The 14,714-nt window shown below is 43.9% G+C and overlaps 1 protein-coding gene across 3 annotated transcripts in view; it reads left to right on the top strand.

Moving 5' to 3' along the window:
• The window catches only part of OBSCN (obscurin, cytoskeletal calmodulin and titin-interacting RhoGEF), a 308,809-nt gene that overhangs the window by 104,976 nt on the left and 189,119 nt on the right, over window positions 1–14,714 (top strand). For all 3 annotated transcript variants that reach the window (XM_054016662.1, XM_054016661.1, XM_054016659.1), the window contains exons 31-36: window positions 6,215–6,481; window positions 7,377–7,489; window positions 8,274–8,427; window positions 10,632–10,793; window positions 11,586–11,690; window positions 14,396–14,662. In XM_054016662.1, coding sequence (XP_053872637.1) covers window positions 6,215–6,481; window positions 7,377–7,489; window positions 8,274–8,427; window positions 10,632–10,793; window positions 11,586–11,690; window positions 14,396–14,662 — 1,068 coding nt within the window. The remainder of the gene's footprint in view (window positions 1–6,214; window positions 6,482–7,376; window positions 7,490–8,273; window positions 8,428–10,631; window positions 10,794–11,585; window positions 11,691–14,395; window positions 14,663–14,714) is intronic.

The raw sequence follows: 14,714 nt of genomic DNA, 5'->3' as shown, positions 1-14,714 counted from the left end.
AGCATTCGCCTATCCCCAACAAAATAGCTTACCCATGTCCTTTCCCCAGAATTTCCAAGCCCACTGGCGGCTTGTCCTCACAGATGGAAGGAATGAGGTTATACCTCTGTACCCCTTTGTTATGCCCCCAGAAGTTCATTGTCCTTATTTGTAAACAGGGCTCTGCCTTGCTGGTCACGTCTTCCTGTATATTTCCTTTCTTAGAAGATTTCACAATCAAAGGTATCAGAAATTGATGCCCAAGTGTATTAAAAAAAAAGCCAGGTCTGTGTAATCTTTTTCACACCCTGTTTCTATAGTTCTTCCTCTTCAGAGTTTTCCTTGCTGTCCTCTGACAAGAGACACTGTTTTAATATCCAGATACAGGATAGTTATCAGCTCTGGTGGCAGCTGCTCAACCAACCGCCACCAAACTGATTAGCCCTAGGAAACAGCAGACTCTGGCTGTGATGAGGACGATTAAAAGTACCAACCAGGCAGTTAGAGGGCAGGGATATTTAGTGGGTCCATGAGCTGTAGAATGATAATGAACAAAATGTATGCAGTACCTGTTTTTTCTGCAAGTACCATATATCTTATTTTAGAAGCTGCCTTTCTTCAGTAGTTTAACTTTTACAATTCAAGCTGTAGGAGAGGAAGGCAATTAAATACAATAGAAAGCATCCTTCTTTGAAGTGGCTTTTGATACGTTACCAGGAGTATATTGAGTTTTACAGGCTTTGAGATTTTAGCATCACTTTAGTCCCCTTGACCTGTATTTTTTTTTTTATTATTGAGAATACATTGGAAAGGGAAACATTGTCAATCAAACTTGGCTCAAAATTTGGCTTTTGTAAAAATGTGTTTTACAAAACCTCAGACCAATAGAAATGTTCCCACGACTTAAAAAATAAATTCCAACGGAAACAGTTCTTTAAAGCCACGTAAACATTTCATGCAGTGCTTGCAACCCATGCAGTGTAACTTTGCAATAATACAGGACAACTTGTGTGTGAAATAACCTTAAATAAAAGTGAAACTGACTAGCACGTGTTCATTGCTCAAGCTGCCATAAATTTATAAATCACATATATAGAGTTGCATGAATGCATCACAATGAATTTGGCTCCTTTTCCTGCTTTTAGTACATCTGCTAGCAAATAGTGATTGCCTCAAGTTTATTCATTATGAAAAGAAGGATTTTTTATTTGAAATTTTTTATTTTGTTAACTTCGAAGATTAATCTTCGACACATCTATTCATTAAGGGGATGTACAACGTAATAGAGCAGCCTGTAGACATGCAAAAATATTTGGTACATGGTATTCCAAGTTTGAATTTTCTGTGTTAGTTGTGGTTGTTCACATCAATCGCATGACATTACACTCTTTTTAACTGGATGAACATTACTCTTTGCAATTAGGTTTTCAGCACAAATGCAAGGGAAAGGACGGTCTTGTATTTATGACACTGGACGGGGATTTAGGAGATTCTGCGTTTGAGTCTACCATAGACTTCCTGTATGTGAGCCTACACAAATCATTTAATCTCATTTGCCACAGTGTAGCACGGGGGCCCTGATCTAAGTTAGGATGTATACGCACTCTATTAATACAAATGATAAATAAGCATAAAATATTTGGAAATTCATGAACACTTTCCATGAACGCTTGTAAGGTTAAACTTAACCTTCATGTTCCATGAATATTTGTGCTAATATACTTAAACTACTTGCATGCTCATAGGGAACCCACCCCCCTCACAAAAACAGTGAGAATATGGACAAAGTAAATTCACATTTAAATTAGAGCAGGAATTTATATAAATAGTAGGCAGTAACTTAGATATTTAAAAATTCTTTCAATTACAAGTTTCAGAGTAACAGCCGTGTTAGTCTGTATCCGCAAAAAGAAGAACAGGAGTACTTGTGGCACCTTAGAGACTAACAAATTTATTAGAGCATAAGCTTTCGTGGACTACAGCCCACTTCCGAAGAAGTGGGCTGTAGTCCACGAAAGCTTATGCTCTAATAAATTTGTTAGTCTCTAAGGTGCCACAAGTACTCCTGTTCTTCTTTTTTCAATTACAATAATCTCAGGCATTGTTAGTAACATTTAAAAATCTATTTTTTAAACATTATTAGTAACTTTTTAAAACTAAGCAACCTTTAACCTGAGTGTCCCTTTAATATTTATAATGTAAAATGTAGATATGCGATAAATTGATCCCGGCTGGATCGATTGCTGCCCGCAGATCCGGCCGGTAGTGAAGACATACCCTTAGAAAACCTGTACTATGGAACTTAGCTAAAACTCAAGAAGTTATGTACAGAAATCCCCAGCCTTCTGTCTAATTGTACTAGACTGTTTGGCTGGGTCCATGCCCACAGTAAATGTAAAATATAATACAGTATTATACAGAGAGGTAGAATGCAGTGGAACACAGTACAGTACTGCTCCTCTGTCATCTTTCACGCAATGATCCCTTTATAGGAAACATTCAGCATTCCTTCCAACAAGTCTGTTTGTCACTTCCAGATTGATGAATTAAAAACAAAACAGCTCTGGCACCCGATCTCTGCTTATATTGTAATGGCTTGGCTACTTTTAATTGCTGCAAAAAGTGTTTTCCTCATTAGGGTTTTGCATGCTTTGTGCCCTGCAAGGCTAATTACACGTCTCTTTTTTTTTTTAACCCATTCTGAAGACAAGAGTGGATTTCTGTGCCAGATGATTTTTTTCTCCCCTTGTGCTTCCCATACATCTAGCTGCATTTTCATCACTTAGTTATTCTTAGCTTCTCTACATGAGATAGCTCTAAATAGGGGTGTTAATGGTTACAGATTAGTGAGTGCTGGAACTGAATGCACAATGAGATTTAAAATGTACAAGGTGAACTGAAACAAACTGTGACTTTACAAAGGGAAACCAAGGGGATTCTCTTTGCATATGATCAGCCCTGCTTTCTTTATAAGAAGGCATAGGGAAAGGTGTCCATCTTAAGCTATACGGTATGCAATATTTATGAGTCATACAAATCAGAATGCAAAGATTATAAGCCTAATTCTGATACCATGCTGGTTTTACACCAAAGCCAAGATTTTAAAAAGTAGAGGCCTAAAGTTATGCTCCTAAATCCATATTCAGGCAGCTAAATAAATGTCCTGATTTTTAAAAGTGCTGGATAGAGCTGTGCGAACGACTGATTTGATTTGGGTAGAAAAGAAACCAACTTTTTTGATACTTTCAGGAAATCAGAAATGTCAGAAAAATTTCATTTTGGGTTGAACAACATTTTTCATTGTGAGCCTTTTAAGAACAACCGGGGGGGGGGGGGGGGAGAGAAATGAAGGGCTGGATCTATGGGAAGCTGGTGCTGGAGGTGTTTACCGCTTCACCACCCTTTTTATCCAATTGCCCAGTGGTTGGAGCACTCAACTGGGATGTGGGAGAAGTGGGTTCAAGTCCCTGCACCAGAGAAGAGCTTTGAACCTCAGTTTCGCACAACCCAGGTGAGGTCCCTGACTTCTGGGCTATTAGGTATAAAGATGGCAACTACCTAGCCCCTGATTCTCCATTTTTTGGACAAATTTTTTTTGCCCAGCTCTCATGCTGCACACCTAACAGTCCATATTGAAGCTTCTAAGTGCTCAGTAGTCTTGAAAATTGGGGCCCTTATTTAGATGCTTTGCATTGGGCTAAGAAGCTTGATTTTAGGAAGCCATTTTTAATAATCTTGATCTGCATTGATACCATTTGGCCTGATCCCGCTCTCATTACACTAGTGCAAATGCAGAGGAGTAACCGTAAAGTCAATTGAGTTACACCGTTGTGAAAGCAGTGTGAGAGCAGTAACTAGAATATTAATATTGAGAGGGAAGATTGCAGATCTCTTGACATAATTCCAGCCTGTAATATTTTCTTTTAAAGTAAACCCTTTAAAGACTTTTCCCCGGATGCCTTCATGGGGGCGGATGTTCGCAAAAGAAGAAATTTATGCCAGGCCTATCTTTACTACATGGCTGGAGGGTGTCTGCTGAGAACTTGCTCCGTTTCTTGAGTTGGGCCTTGGCTACACTTGCAGCTGTACAGCGCTGTGAGGTAAACCTGTCTTCGTACAGCTGAGTAGGGAAAAGCGCTGCAGTCTGTCCACACTGACAGCTGCCAGCGCAGTGGCGTGACCACACTTGTAACAGTTGCAGCTGTGTTGGGAGCAGTGCATCATGGGCAGCTATCCCAGCATTCATATGGCTGCAATGTGCTTTTCAAAACAGGGGTGGGGTGGATTGTGACAGGGATTGTGGGGGGAGAGAGAGTGCTTTTTGGAGCATGTCAGCTCTCTATTTTGCAAGTTCCGAACTCCCGGCCCCCTGCTCATTCGTTTACTCACTCAAAGCAAGCTGCAAATTGTTTGCTTTGCTCTGTGGTACGAGCTTTGAAACCGGCACTTCCGCATTCCTGCAGCCGGTCACAACAACGGAGAGGATTGGCCACTTGACAAGGTGATTAGTACAGCCCTGCAAGCGTTTACACTCACACCCGTGAGTCGTAGCCACTCCGCTGCAGCTGTTATTCCTCGCGGAGATGTGGAGTACCTGCAGCGGTGTACCCAGGGAGATACAGCGCTGCAAGTGCCCTGCCAGTGTGGACAGGGAGTGAGTTACAGTGCTAGGGGAGGCTTTACTGCGCTGTAATTTGCAAGTGTAGCCAAGGGTGTTTTTTGCTAATTCCTTCTCCTCCAGCTCATCTCCAGCAACCTCAGCACATTCCCTGTTTGAACTGCTGGAGTATCTGTTGAACCAGAGGAAAGGTCATCACAGCAGCAGGCACCCCGGATTCTTTGGAAGCATCTGTCAGCTTAAAGAATGAGACACCATAGAGGGGGGAAGGGAATGGCTGTAAACTTAGATGAAGAGTCAAGGACTAATGCAGCCCATAGAGGGAATGGAGTTCAGAATCTGTGTCCGAGAAAGGGAAGCAACAGTGCAAACTCCTGGAAAAATGTCTGTTCTCCACTCCTTGGGCATGGGCAAAGAATGTCCCGGGGGACAAAACTTGCCTCGGCCTCGGTGGTCGTGGAAAAGATGCCTTGGCAGAGGAACCAGTGCAGTTTCTTTGGACAGAGAATGAGTAAGATTTAGAGATTTGTTGTAGGTACTGCACATCCCCTGCTGTGTGGAGGAACAGGGCAGCAATGCACAGTAGGGAGGGCTAAAGGATCCATCACTGTGCAGATTCTTTGGCTTTCTTCCTGAGGCAGAAGGGGTTGTGGCCACGTAGAACTACTTGGGCCTAGTTTCTGAAGCAGCTCCATGAAGCAGTTCCACAGTCGCTCTGGAGCCTACGAGGGCGGAGTCCATCAATGGCAGGAGGGTTTTGAGTCTTGAAGAAGACAGTGGACACCTAAGAGTAAGACCCAGGCCCTAGTCACAACCATGGAACTGAGCACCCATGTGAACTCCTGGTAATGTTTGGATATCTGGATCCATATCTGAACTTTGTGGCTTGGGTTCATCTCTTCTGCAGACACATTAGAAGGTTGGACTATTCCCAATTCAGCCTTGTGGAGTTTAAAGTTTTGTGAGCGTTTTATGGTTTTACTGAAGTTAACTATCCTCATTTTTTTTTCTGGTATTTTAATCCATTTTTAAGAGTGATTCAGTTTTAAATACTAAATTGATCTTTCTAATTGATGAGCGGTTGGTGCTATATATTCAGGGTAGGTAAAACTCCCCAAAAGTGAGGCTGGTTCAAGTGGGTATCCTAGGCACTATACTGTGTACGGTGAGACTTTTTTATACAAATTTTTCACTCCTTCCTTTACTTGCTATTTTCACCCCATAGTTTATTCTTTTTGGAAGGCTGACAAGGGCTGATTCATTGTTCCTTGCGCTCCCCCATCTGTCTGGTGTACCTACCTGTTGTCTCTCATTTGTATATGGCCAGTAAACTTTTCAGGTTAGGAACTGTTTCTTTGTTCTGTGTTTGTACAGTGCCTAGCCCAGTGGGGTCCTGGTCCATGACAGAGGCTTCTAGGCACTACTGCTATACAAATAATTAACAAAAATTACCTTCTCTAGGACATCTGGTACTGGCCAGTGTCAGTGGTTTGATTCACTTTTGTTTATTTGTTTGAAGTGACTAATCTGCTACCTTTGCTCTGAGTGAGTGAGTGGAGAGGTTATCTTTGCTTCCAGTGCAATGTCTCCAACCCTTCAATATCGTTTGTTTTTCAGTGAGGCAGATCAAACTGGTGAAAGGCCTGCAGCCGCTGGAAGCCCGTGAAAAGGGGACTGTCACTTTCGAGCTGGAGCTGTCTCATGAGGATGTGGAAGGAAGCTGGATGAAGGATGGCCTGAAACTGAAACCAGGGGAGAACTGCCACATTAGCGTCCTGGGGAAGAAACATTCACTGACATTTTCGTCCCTGAAGCTAGAAGACTCAGGCCTCATCTCCTTCAAGGCAGAAGGCATCCATTCTTCAGGGAGGCTTATAGTAACAGGTATATACCCCTGCAGTCTGGAACTCCGCTTGGGATGTGTTCTTGTAGAATAGACAGTGCATGCCATAGGTTCACTGCCAGTGACACAGTCCATCTGGGCATGTCTTTGATTAGTTGTTAATGCCTGAGGTTTTCAGAGCCGTGCGTGTCAATATTCTGCAGTTCATGGCAAGTGGAGTTCATACCTCGCTTCTGTATTTACTATTGAGATGCACAAGAAAACAGCAGAGAAAGCTGATATAAATATACCCTTTCACACATCCCCACCTATTATTATGTATGATTGATGATTATCTGTTATTAAGTACTGACAATTTGCTTGGTGCTGTCTAAGGTACCAAGTGAAGGCAATCCTTTCCCTTATTGTGCGTGGAACTCCTTTCTTGAGCTGGACCCTCCTTTATTCAAATCCCTCCCGAAGACCCGCCTTTTCTCTGTTGCCTACCAGTAACTATCATGGTATAGATGTAGGGTAATTTTATGACTGTCTTTAGTTCTTTATATAGATAATGTATATGTTGTCATTAAAACTGTGTATAATCAGGATGCAGATGATTGCCATTTGTCCACCTTGCTTGCTTGCTTCTTGTCTGTATCTGAATGTCATGGCAGGGTCTTTGTCTTTCTTGTTATTTGTACAGTGCTTAGCATATTCTGTCTGGTACCAGGAACAAATCATAATTAATAATAATGACCTTATGTACTGAATAAATTAAATATGGGCTGTGAGCCAATGGCAGAATACGCAAAACAATTTTTTTCTTTTTCTGTTTTTTTTTTTTTGCTTACAGGATATAGTAATCACTTAAGATGTATCCTATTTATTGATTATTCTCTGAGTCTTGTGCTCCTACCAAACCCAATCCTCCTCTTACTGTATTTTGGTTTTTGGCAGAGTTGCCTGTGAAAATAAGCAAGCCTTTGCTCGACATCAAAGCTCCTGAGAAGGATAAGGTGACATTTGAGTGCGAGCTCTCCAGGCCTAATGTGGAGGTCAAGTGGTTTAAGGTACAACACTTAGTAGACAATAACATCTTCATTTCTCTTTTAGGGCCTGATCTAACTTCTCCTGAAGTCAGTGGGCACCTTTCCATTAACTTCAAAAGGATATGGATATGGGCTGTTTCTATGCAGCTCTGGTTATCCAACATTAATCAAAACTCCCCAGTTTTCTTTGTCTGTTAGCTTGTGCAGTCTACCTTACCTCTGTCTAGAATGTTTACTTACCAGATCTCTAAGGGTGTTTTCATGTAGTCCCAAATTTCAACTTTTCTGGAATTTACAGTAAACTTGCAGATTTTTGGTGCTTTTATGTAAGGCTTGTTGATGACTATTGGTCCAGTCTCCTGACTCATTTAATCATGAGGCATGTTGTCAAATTGTTACAGTACAGGACTGGGATCCAGGACTCCTGGGTTCTATTTGCACTCCTGGGCATGTTAGATCACCTCTCCTGGGCCTCAGTTCATCCCGTTGTAAAATGGGGACAATAGTGACAAGTCTCAGAGTGGAGCTGTGAGGCTTAATTATTTACTGTTTATGAAATGCTTTGAGGCCCTTGGATGAGTACACTGTGGTTCTAGTTCCTCAAAGTTTTAAGCACATGCTTAAGTCCATCCCTATTTGGTGATGCATTCACACATGTGCTTAACTTCAGTCATGTGCTTAAGTCCCATTGACATAAGTGAGACATAAGCATGTGTATAAAGTTAGGTACGTGTGAATGCTGCACTGAGCCAAGGCTTATATAAGGGTAATAAGCGATTATCCTGTTTTGGTTTTTTCCTTCTAGAACGGATCTGAGCTCCGCCCAAGTAAAAAAGTGACAATTATTTCCCAGGAAATTAAGAGAAGCCTCATTATTCACAAGTGTGACTATGATGACCAAGGAACCTATGTATGCGATGCAGCTGACGACAAGAGTTCCGCTACCCTTATGGTCCATGGTATGTTTGATAGACAGAGGAAATGTTCCCTGTTTTGGAGGTGTATTTGCATTATCTGACAGCCAATCACGAAATGCTTCCTAGGTGATTTCTGCCTCATTCGGTTTTCTATTCTGTGGGTACTTTTGCAAGTAAGTGCCAACTTTTTCTTCCAGGGCTCATGGTTATTTATCATTTTCCTTATTCTGTTAAACTTTGTTTATTGATTTTTATAATGACCAACAAATTATGATGAACGATTGGCAAGAGACCAGATACAGTACTACTTGGTAGACTGCCATGGTCAAATGGTTAGAACTCCCAAGTTTTAGTTCAGACTCTACCATTGATTCAGTGAGACTTTGCCAGAGTCAGAAGTGGATAAAACTAAGCTGGGGTCACAGTATTTGTCCCACTTTAAACTACAAATGCTAAGATGGGAAAATAAAATCTCATACTTCATTAGGTTAGCTTACTGCCATAGGTGTCAAGACCGGATTTTGTCCTCTGTGTACAGCAGTGCACAACTGCTGAGGATTGATAGAATTTCTCATCTTCCTCTGAAGTTTCAGGTATTAGCAGTGCTGAAGGAGGTTTTTGAACTGTGTGGAGTAGCGGTCTGGGCTATAATCAGTCATATGAAAATATAGAATAACAGTCCTTTTTTGTTTCCAGTTCCATGCTGCCATTCGGCAGCCACTCAGGTCAAGTTGCAGAGATGGTTTTAGAAAATGTCCCATTCCTGCTCACCCTTTCTTCTTGAGTTAGAGCTTTGGATTTGTTGCTCTTTGGAGGCTGGTTCATTTACATATACACATAGACATATCATCACTGGCAATTCTGAGATTAACGCAGGCTGTGTGAGGTACTTCCCTTTGGGTAGTGAAAGGCTCCGATAAAATCGACAGGGCTAGATTCAGAGCTGGTGTAAATGATTGCAACTCCACTCATGTCAATGGAATTGGGCAGGTGCTTACAGAAGAGACCTGATTCTGATTTCACTGGACTGTAACACAGAAGTGACGTCATGAAGTTACAGGAACACCTGTTGTTGGAAAGCCTGCGTAGCTGACTTTAGAACTAGGCTTCAGGGCTTAATTTGGGCTAAAGAGTTCCACTGACGGTGACCTCTCTGAGTGGAAATGATGTTTTTTATTGTGTTTGTGAAACACAAACAGGGGCTGTGGCCAGCCACAAAGAGGACGGTGCAAAGACAGAGCTGCCTGTGCTCTCTCCCAATGCTGGGACTTGCTGTGTGTCAGTCCAGTCCCCTGGCATAACTTAGGTTGCTCTAACTTGTATTGGCTGTCATTGGCCCAGAGGGGCTGTTCTGGGGGCCGTGATCGCCGCGGTTTAGCGAAGCCCTTTCCATGCCAGTTTCACTGGACCACACCCATTGCAGTAGCTGCAGAAAGGGGGTGGTGAAGGAGCTATTACATTGGCTCTGCACTGCTGGAGGATTCCCCATCACCCCCATACTGAGTTGGATCATTCCATAGTTGACTCTGCCATGTTCAGGGATGCTTTATACTAGCAGTGCAAAACAGCCACAGCACAGCCAGGAGCAGGGCCTGTGTATTTAGCAAGTGACTGGTTAAGACACCCCTTGGCATGGTATAAGTTTCCTCAGCTTGCTCCACTAATGCTTGACTTAACCCTGACTGTCAAGGAGAACCATCCTAAAGGTTGACACTTAGTTGATTAAGTTTTCTCGGTAGATGAATCCTAGGCTCCTCCTGAGAGTATTAATCATGACAAATTACCTATGATCATGTGAACTTTCCAGCGGTTGTTTCCGAGCGGGGAATAGATTGAGGTGGCTGATAGAAGCCCGTCTATTACGGTATCTTTAAAATAAAACACTTTGAGGAATTCTCAGTGGCCAGGGCAGATTGGAAAAGGCCTCCGATGAATCATATTTAACTGGCCAAATCATACTTAAGGGCCAAAATTTACTTTAGGACCAAATTTTATCCTATTATATGCAAAATGTTGCCTAGGAGTGCACAGCTACTTTTATGAAGTCATTGGTAATTCAACAGATACGTACAAGGCTAAAATGTGTCTATTATGCTGTGGAAGGATTTGTACAGAGGAAGGCAGGCAAGTGTGGATTAAAACACAAGCTATAATCACATTTTTTCAAGGGAGACTATGTGAAAAATAAATCAACTTCATAAAGTTATGGAGGAACCAAATATAAACATGTCTCTGTGATCCCATAGCCCGAGATATCAAGATTATTAAACCACTGGAAGATGTGGAAGTGAATGAAAAGGAGAGTGCATCTTTCACCTGTGAGATCTCACATGATGAAGTCCAAACCCAGTGGTACAAAAACGACAACAAACTGAGGGCTGGAGACAACATTAAGATGCGTCAAGAAGGTAGGGTGCACAAGTAGGGTGTTGCACGCCATATTGTTAATGGGTATGTGGCAGAGAAAACTGGGAAGAGGAGCAGAAGGTGGTGTGTTTTGAGCACAGAGAGCTGACTCCTGGAATCTACTTGAGAAGTTACAACTTGTAGTATGTCCTGCTGTTCTAGTGTCATTGTCAACTGCAAGTAGGACTGGAATTGCAGTGTAGTGGCAACAGGACCCGCTTTCATGAAGGGGGATGTGAGTATAGATCACTTGCCTTCACGGCACTCCAAGGCAGGAGCAGTGCACTTGGTTCCTTGAGGGAGTGAGCCGTTGCCTAGCGTTGATTGACGCTGGAAGCAGCTGTGTCCAATCTTCTCCAGCTAGGGTGCCTATCGCTATGCAAGAGGGGCTTTCAGTTTCTTGAGATAGAAAAAGGGAAAATGTATGGACGTATGAGAGAGACACTCCAAAGGAGTCCAACCACCCCCAGAATTAAATAATTCTAAGTACAGTTCAGTCCCTCAAAGGCACAAGGATTTGGGTTGGAGTTAGTGTATGTGATAATGTACCTGTGTCTGCCTATCCATATTCAAGACGGAAATTCAGAACGGGGAGCCATTACAGTCCTACAGGGAATCAACTTTACTTTTCTAACAACTACAGGAACTTCCTGTGACTTGGGGTCAGATTCACCACTGTCAAAAGTGGCTATCGGTCTGTTAGAGCTAATAGAATAGTGCCAGCAGCATTTAGGCTCAGAAGATAAAACCATCTTCTCACAGCGGGTTATGTAAGTTTGTGTTTTTATTCACAGGAAAGACCTATGCATTAGTTTACAAAAGTGTCCATGTGGAAGATGCTGCGGAGATCAAATTTGTAGCAGAAAAGGCAGAATCTCGAGCGCAACTTAGAGTTAAAGGTAAGTCTAACAGTAATGACAGTATTGTTAAAACAGTTTTTTGTAATAAAGTAACCAGCTCCCATTGACTTCAGTGGGAACAGTGCGAAACTGCCGCTTAGCACTTCTGAAAATCCCAGCTTAGCTACATAGAAATGAACAGGAAAAAACATAACACCACTGTCTGGGTTTCCCTGTACAAAGAATCAACCTCCTTGTTGGGTATTTACCTTTGCTAAATAACATACAAGTCTTCCTCTCGATATGGACAATTTTTTAATTCCTATGTTTAGACGAAAAGAGCCATGTTTAGATTTGGGGGGGAAATGTTCTTTTCTTTTAAGAAGACATCCCCATTTCTGTCTTGTGAGCATTGTCCCTTGCTGCCTTACACTTAAGTTGTGTGACAATGTGTCAGGCTGGGCAGCTGCAAGAGGGTAGTCCTACTGGGTACTGGGAAGTGGGCGGGCACAAGGGGAGGAGCCACTGGGCCTGGGATTCAAATAAATATGGGGGACAACAAAACCAAACACAAAGACAGGTATGAAGGTCAAAGGGTCATAAGTAGGGAACCTGAAAGGGACACCAAGCAGAGAACCCTGGACAGTACCCTCTGCTCCTTGAAGGTGTCAAGTGAGCCAGTGGACGCTGTCCAGGGGATCTCTGCCCAGATACGTGAATGGAGAGAGGAATGGAAGTAAGCCTCACAGTCGCAGAGCACCCCTTCGGCCAACATCCTCTCCCTGGGGTTAGAGAGGGCCACTTTGGCCACCACTAGGAGGAGGTTGATGAGGAGGTCTCGTGACTTCGTTGGGCCATCGGGTGTGCGTATATAAGAAGGTGAGGGGGGGAAGTGCAGCCAGAACCATAAAAATAGGTTCAGGAGAAGCCGGAACAGGGGCTGCAACCTGGCGCACTCAAGATAAGCGTGCGCCAGGATCTCCCTCATGCCGCAAAAGGAACGGGCATCTGGGATAGGAGTGAACCGCGCCAGATACATGCCCATCCTCATGACGCCATGAAGGAGCCACCAACTAATATCCCCGGTGGGCCGTGGGACCAACGTGGAATACAGAGTGGCTCATCAGGGTTCCTCACCCTCAACAAGTGGCAATAGGTCCCGCCACTTAGTATTGGGGCAGGACAGGAGGGTGAGGAAATGGAGAGTATAGAGCATGAGCGTGTACAGATGTGCCCTTGGCGCAGTTCAGAAGCAAACTGGCTGCAGGTTGTGCAGCCGGCTCGCGGTATGCGGGGGGTGGCTAAGGGAGCTCATGGGGCATGGGCCCGATGGAAAGATCCAGAGGGCCCGGGGCGAGGGATGGGCAGGGAACACCCTCCCACAGGACCTGCTTAAGGTAAACCTGAGAGATGAGCAACAAGGCTGCCCTCACCTCCTGAAGTATGTGCAGGGGAGTTCAAAGGGTGGAGAGCCCCAGGCACTGAACAAGCACCAGGGGATGCATCCTCTCTCTCCGGTCGTAGTCTAGGAGGTCTGCGATTCTGGTAAGTCCTGCCAGGACCAACCTCTGGCGCATCGAGGGGGATGCAGGAGGGTGGTGGAAGGCAGGTAGGTTAGCCCTAGAATGCCAAAGGCCCTTTTCCCTATAAGCTAAGAAGGGGTTACCTCAGGTCAATTAGAGACGCCTGACTCTGATTAAGGGCTGCCTGAGGCCTTTAAAACCCCCTCCTCTGGTGAGAGGAGGTGGAGGAGAGACAAGTTGCTGCAGAGCTAGTGGCAGCAGGGAGATGGGCTTCTCCAGGGTGAGAGGTTCTCTCCTCCCGGCAAGGGAAACCACCAAAGCTGAGTGCCTGTTTAGGGGAAGGACTGACTCCCCAGGGCCAAAAACAGGACAGCACCCTCCCAGCGAGAGGGCAGGGAAAGGGATCCCCCTTTGTTTTGTGTTTTTAAGTTGATTTCTTTTTCTTGTTTGGTGGAGGAGCACTCCTTGGGCCTGCCCGGAGGCCTACCTTGAAAATACTGACAAGTAAACACAGAGGGGGAAGACAAACACTGTCCAGCGTGGGGCTGATTTACCCCAGGCCCTAACACCGCCAGAGGGGGAAGTGCTAAGTCCGGCAAGACAGAGGAGGCCCCTTGCCACAGTTGTATAGAGAATTTTTGTGTCTAATTTAAAAGGCACATTCTGAGGGAGAAGGAAGGGTGGCCTCGTAGTTAATAATAATAATAATATATGGAGATATACCTATCTCCTAGAGCTGGAAGGGACCCTGAAAGGTCATTGAGTCCAGCCCCCTGCCTTCACTAGCAGGACCAAGTACTGATTTTGCCCTAGATCCCTAAGGGGCCCCCTCAAGGATTTAACTCACAATCCTGGGTTTAGCAGGCCAATGCGCAAACCACTGAGCTATCCCTCCCCCCACTGCACTGGGACTAAGGAAATCTGGATTCAGTTCCCACCTCTGCCACCGATGCCCTGCACAGCCTTGGGCAAGGTATTTAGCCTCTGTGTACTTCAGTTCCCCATCGGTATAATGGGGGTAATAATACTTCCTTTCTCCAACTCTTTTTCTTATGGTGTGTGCAGTGGGGTCCCAATCATTTCCAAATAATTTTTGATAATGAAGGAAATGTTACTAATGTGTTTCATCTGGCAATTAATTGATCTTTGATTATTAGCAGGTAAATATGCCCAATGGTCTGTGAAAGCTTAAAGTCTATGAGTCTACAACCACACAGTTTGTTTTTTATTCCTCCTTCTTAGAACTGCCTGTAAAATTTGTGAAGCCTCTGCGCGATAAGATTGCTATTGAGAAGCACCGGGGTGTCCTGGAATGCCAGGTTTCTCGCCCTACTGCGAAGGTTAAGTGGTATAAGAAGAACGTTGAGATTCTTCCCAGCCAGAAATATGAGCTGGTGAGTGACGGTGTTTATAGGAAACTCATCATCAACGACGCTGAGTTTCAGGATGAGGACGTTTACACATGTGATGCTACTGATGACACAAGCACTGCTCATTTCTACGTTGAAGGTACTGGGCTATTTTCTTTCGATTTATTGGAGGGAGAGTGGATAGTTCCAGA

The sequence above is a fragment of the Malaclemys terrapin genome, chromosome 2 (genome assembly GCF_027887155.1).
Source record: "Malaclemys terrapin pileata isolate rMalTer1 chromosome 2, rMalTer1.hap1, whole genome shotgun sequence".
Lineage (NCBI taxonomy): Eukaryota > Metazoa > Chordata > Testudines > Emydidae > Malaclemys > Malaclemys terrapin.
The sequence above is the reverse complement of the archived record's forward strand: the minus strand, read 5'-3'. Positions and strand labels throughout refer to the sequence as shown.